The sequence below is a fragment of the Aedes aegypti genome, chromosome 1 (genome assembly GCF_002204515.2).
Source record: "Aedes aegypti strain LVP_AGWG chromosome 1, AaegL5.0 Primary Assembly, whole genome shotgun sequence".
NCBI lineage: Eukaryota > Metazoa > Arthropoda > Insecta > Diptera > Culicidae > Aedes > Aedes aegypti.
In genome coordinates this window covers 252,500,138-252,506,137 of record NC_035107.1, presented here as the reverse complement: position 1 = coordinate 252,506,137, position 6,000 = coordinate 252,500,138, and the positions used below count along the sequence as shown (strand labels likewise).

General features: G+C 37.5%; 1 protein-coding gene across 7 annotated transcripts in view; it reads right to left on the bottom strand.

Moving 5' to 3' along the window:
* Positions 1 to 534: 534 nt before the first annotated feature.
* Positions 535 to 6,000, bottom strand: part of LOC5563709 (peripheral plasma membrane protein CASK) — a 268,029-nt gene continuing 262,563 nt past the window's right edge. For all 7 annotated transcript variants that reach the window (XM_021837539.1, XM_021837543.1, XM_021837540.1 and 4 more), the window contains one exon: positions 535 to 3,516. In XM_021837539.1, coding sequence (XP_021693231.1) covers positions 3,337 to 3,516 — 180 coding nt within the window. In that variant the 3' untranslated portion in view covers positions 535 to 3,336. The remainder of the gene's footprint in view (positions 3,517 to 6,000) is intronic.

The window sequence follows — 6,000 nt, the reverse complement described above, 5'->3', positions numbered from 1 at the left end:
CATGTTCCGTTGGCCTCGTGGGCTTTGATCTTCGGCCGCATAGCTTCTATCCATAGGTCGCGATCCGATCGCTTCAGTACCTCACTGTACGAAGTTGGATCGCTAATCTCATGGATCGGGTTGGTCTGTTGGGAAACGTTTTAACGAGTACCGTGTTGATTCGAAGTGTCCGGATGTTTCGAATCCCAGACACCGGCCTTGAATCACCCAAAAAAGATTTTTTCGACAGCTTACATCCAATAGGTTTCTTCAAAACAACGGTGTCAATATCACCTGCCCGCTGTTATCTTTTAATTTTTGTATTAACTTCATTTTTATTAGAATTTTTTCTCATCCAAAAACAAAAAACTAATAAAATAATTTTTATTACAATACACTATCTGTCCTTTTCTGGGTTCTTCCTCTTCTTCTGACTCGTTTCATGACGGTTGCTGCTCTGGATGATGACGCTGGTGGATTCATCTCACTAGTCCTTAATTATCTGGAGTTTCTAATCTGTTCGAAAAGGTTTTACTTCTGTTTCAATTTACTTTGTTTCGATTTTTAACTTTTTTTTTCTTTTCCCGAGACAACTATTGAAACAAGTTCTAACTCACCATTGTTTTAGTTTCCGGTAGCGCCCCTGTGTGTATGCTTTTATTGTACACAAGTTTCAGTTGAAAGGTTTTTCCTCCCCATTTTGAGCGTTTTTGTTTGCTTTTATTTTGTTCAGTGTATTTTTGTTTTCTAGTGTTTATCAAATCTGAAAATGCTAGCTTTCGTTTAGTTCTTGCCTGGCTTTGTCCTATGGTTGTGAATTTTAAGAATATATAAACTGTTTGCCTTTGTCTATCGATTAAATATGTCGAAACAGTTGGGAATAGCGATTTTGGATTTATGTGTTTTTCGATTTAACTGGTCTGTGGGAAGTTGATGGGCAATCATCTGTGACAGGGTTTGCTTAATTGGATTTTCTTTATCGGAAAATACATAACTTTCGACAACAACAACTGATTGATGACAACATGTCACCGAAGGACAATGATCTAGTGAATATGAAGCTCTTTGAGTTCACACAGCTTCGAGAATGAGTGAAGCTGGTTGATTGTGTAGTATTAGATTTGTCTGTTTTAGATGAACGTAATTTTAAATCAAGTATACAAAATTATATATAGTTTCTAGAAAAATAAAATTGACTTATATAAATTGTCAACAAGAAGATAAGTAAGACAATTTCAATCACCAACATTGGATTTGAAAAACAAACTATTCTATCTAAAGCTGAATGAATTGTTTTCAAATAAAGACGTGAAATCAATACAAACAAAGAAGTTGTTGGCACAAATGTGTTGGAAGTGACACATTTTTTGCCAACAACTCTTTTTATTTATCTTGATTTCACGTCTTCATTTCAAATAATTCTTTCAGCTAAAGATCAAATAGATTGTTTTTTTTTTTTTGAATACAAAATTATTTCGGATGAACCACTTGAATAGATGTCAGATTTGCAAAATGGATGTCATTGAACAAATTCAAACATTTGCGTATTGCAAAATATATTGTTTGCTGTAGTTATCGTCGTCATTGCCCAGGCTCAACAAATCATAGGCTAGCAGAAGTGGATAAATGAGGATGAACATATCGTTGAAAATTCAATCGTTTCCTTTAGAAAATCTACTTTTTCTCAACGCTAAGTTCACCCCTTCTTCATTTTAGATGAACCACTTCCCCTAGCATATTCAACCATTAGAACGTTTCCAATCAATAAACAACTGGTGGTTTTAACTACAAAAAAGCTGTAATCGTGATTTTGTTTTCTTCTCGGTGTGTTTGTGTAATGTTCGCTCATCGTTGAAACGCTGTTTGGTTTTTTTTCTTACCTCTCCTTTACACAGTACGATTTTTAACAGATCAATCAATGTAACGTTCTTTGTTTTTAATTTTCCTAATCCAAACCACTTGTTTAGTAATTCTTTCATTTCCGTTCACTCTTGATTTACTTTTTGTTTTGTTTATGCTCAAAGTTACATTAGTTCTCCCGCGGTTGTCATCCCATGTTTCACTCTTTACCAGTTTACTGTTACTTCTCATTTGTTTTTAGCTTAGCTTTTCTCATCTGCGTTCCATTGTTTATTCTCATTTAATTATAATTCTGTTACCTTTAATTATTAATAATCATGTTAACATTTGTTTTTGGTTAGTATTAAGTCTAACTAATATTTTCTCTCTTTCTCCCGCTTTGCCTTCCTCACCGTCGTTTTTTTTTCTTCTGTGAATGTTTGTGTATTCGTGTTTCACCATGTCCATATTCCGATCCATTTTTTGCGCATATTTTTTAACGTTTGTCTCTATCACTTCGTTATTTCTCCCTTCTAGTTAATTTTGTTGTTTTTAAGTAAGGTTACCCTTCGGTTTATTTATTTCCTCTGGTTCCAGTATTCGGTATGGGGAATATGTTGGGCTTTTCCTGGAAAGTGCATCCTGTTTGTGCCGTTGTTTTGTATGTATGCGTCTTGCTTGCTAGTCGACTGAACTGGAACAAATCCAGTGCGCGAAATTCGATGAGTTGTGTTTGCCTTCTAATGTCAAAAGTGAGGGTGAATTTTATTCTTTTGATTTGTTCCTACTAACGGTAATGACATTTAACTTAAATGAAGTTTTGACTTTCGGAATTGGAAAATGGTAAATGGTTCCAATCTGCGGTTTTCACAAGTAAAAAGAGGGTTTCCTCTAAATGCTGCCTTGTGCAGTTTAAATGTAAGTTTTGATATAAAATCAGACATTTTGTTTTAGTTTCGAGTTGACAGAGTACATGATAGATATACTGTGTTTTTGTTTGCTTTTTTTTTTGCTTCACTTTAAAAACAATAACTAGACATTCGTAACTTGTGGATTCAATTTAACATGCCCCATTCAGACGTATCGCTTTCGTAGTCAACCAAGGTTCTACTTGGGTTTGTGTTTGCGCTTATCAAGTACATTTTTTGCTTATTTTTTCGTTCTGGTATCTGTAAGATTATAGTTTTCCTGTGTATTTTGTTTTGTTTTGTGTGAAGGTGGCCATTTCTTAACTACTGAGTCCAAAACCTTTTTTTTTGTATTTTTTTTTCTTTTTTTTGTAACTGAATTTTATTCTCATTCGGCTTAAGTAGTGCTAGTGCTGTTGTTTCTGCTGCTGCTGCTTATGTGGTTGTAATATTGGTTGATGCCTTCTTGATGTGGTAGTTATTAGCTGCTTGATTCACACTCGCTCGCTGCTTCAGCGTTTTTTTTTTCCTACTTAAGGTCTAGCTCGCAGTCACAATCGCAGTCGCATTCCTCCTCCAAACATGCCGGACATTCTAGCTCACTATCTTGTCAGTACAGCCAGGAGACCGGGACCCACTGGGCCGTAGAGTGCACCTTGTCGATTGCATTCTCGAGCGTGGCTATCGTTTCGCCGATGTCGTTGTTGACGATGGTCAGGTCGAAAAAGTGCCCGTAAGCCTGGCGCAGCATGTCCGACTCCTTCGCCAAACGCTCGAGGCTGCCGTCGTACTAGAAGGAAAAGAAATAGATCTTTGTTATTGACGGTATAAGTTTTTACTATAAAAACCGATCCACTCTATTTCGGTAAGTACCCTAAGGTACTTTATCACAGTATTATGTTTGGAAGCTCTACTCAGATGATTGAATGGGGAAAGTAATGCTAAGGCGAACATCTGAATAGCGCTGATTGTCTTCAGGGATCGATAAGAATCAAAAAGGATTGCTTGACAATGGTACAGCAGTTTGAGTTTGCAGAACAATTCAGATCATGCGCGTTATTTTAATGAAGAGGGTATACCGTGGTGACAGAAAATTTTCTCAAGTTTGCTGTGAAGAATCCCTTTGTTTTTAAAGCGAACAAGATTGGTGAGAAGATGTCGAGATACGTGGCAAAATCAGTGAAGACACCGGTTGTAAAATACCACCCGTCCTCTTTGCAGTTGAAGACGTATACCGAGCGATAATCATTGCTAATGATAAAAAAATATTTGTAGGGTCGGTGTTCCCTTAGTGGACAGTCCCCTATAGCCGCACTAGTGACTTTTTACGGCCGTTTTGCTATAAATCTTTTCAAAACATTTTTTGACATGAAGGTCAGGACCTATTTATCTAAGTACCATTGATTTACATCTTGATTTTGCTCAAAAAATGATCGAAAAAAATATGTTTGCTTAAAATTTGAGCTCCCTTGCGCCTATAGTAAACCTATTGTTCCTATAGTAGCACTACTAAGAGAAACTATTTTTTATTATACGAAATAATTGATTAAATTATAACTTTTTTTACATCAAACGAAAGCTTAAGATCCACACTTTGTAGGAAAAATATAAAAGTTTTGTAAAAATACGGTTTTGATAAGTATTTTGCCGACGCCGTGATGCTAGTGCTACTATAGGAACAGAAATTAGAAATAGTGCTACTATAGGCACATGTATTCCTATAGTGGCACACGCGATAATAAATACAAACATTTGAGTTTTCGTATGTTTTATATTTTTCCCACAAAACCAAGATAAAAAGCTATCAGATGATGTAAAAATAATGACGCTGGCATTATTTTTCGATTTTATACGAATTTTTGTTCTTAGCTATGCGGCTATTGGTACATCGACCCTACCACTGCAAGAAACTTTGAAGTCAGCTTATAATCAATTTGAGAGAGAAGCTGCAACGCAATGTCGATGCGACTGAGAGCAACGTCGATTGCTTTAACAAGGATTCCATGCATATTCTGGAAGAGAAAAATGCAGCACAGACGGCCAGGATGCAGCAAGGGACTGACAGAACGTTGTAGATGGAAAATGAAAAAGCAAATCCGTCTCTTTCTGTAGGAAATACGCCTCCTGTCCTGGGAGAAGCAGAAGGAGATGGAGCAGCTATACTGGTCTGAAGACACGCTGTAGTTCTATCAGAAGCATAATCTATGAAGGACGTGAGGTATTCGAAATGTGAAACTAGCACTTTGATGAACACCTGAATGCTGCTGAGAGGCAATGGAGGTCAAGACGACAGAGGAAACATTTGCTTATGAACTGTGGATGATGGAAACCAACCAGCACCCTCTATAAAAGAGATTAAGGATGCCACTCAAACGTTCAAGAACAATAAAGCAGCAAATAAGGATGGTATCGGAGCTGAACTTATTAAGATGGAATGCTATGTAAAATCATGGATGAAAATATCTTTCGTGGGGTAAGCTCACAACGGTGATAAGAGAGACATTTCAGTTTGCGACGGGACTACGAATTTTCGTATTCTTTTAAGAATGTGGACTTCCGAGACTGTTGTACAATATTGAGCTAGAGGGCCTTGTGCAGAAAGCCGGGTTCAATTGACTGTTTAACGAGAAACTTGCGACGATCGACGCGCCACCATAATCCATGTAACGGAGGGTATTAGAATTAACTTGGAGGTGATGATTTCGCAATTTGGAGGTTAAAATCACCTCCAAACACTAGCGATTTTGCGGTGGGATGTTGACGTTTGATCACGAATAGTCTAGGAACAATTTTCGACATCTGTCAGTTTTCACTGCGGATGATGTGGACAATGTCGATCGACTGTAGAAAAGGAGGCATGTGGTAGAAGAGTGAAGCAGCAATAGTCGGACTCTGGTGGTTCAAGATGTTAGACGAGTTCGTTTACTTTGGATCCTTGCTGACGGCTGATAGTGAAATACGGAGGAGCATCGTTTGTGGAAGTCGGATTGATTACAGAAGCTGCGGTTGAAAAGTTGCACTAATGTACCAAACGTACCAATTACTAATCGCTTACAAGATCAACAAGGACACGAAACGTGGACTATGTTCAAGATACTTCTCCGGGTAATATATCAGGAATTCCTCCAGGGCTTTTTTCCGGATTCATAGGAGAATCTTCAAGAAATTGCTTCAGTGATTCCTCCAGAAATTGCTGCAGGAATTCTTCACGGGATTCTTCCAGTTGCCTATTCCTCCTGGATTTTTTTCTCGAGCCTCCTCTAGTCTAGATTAA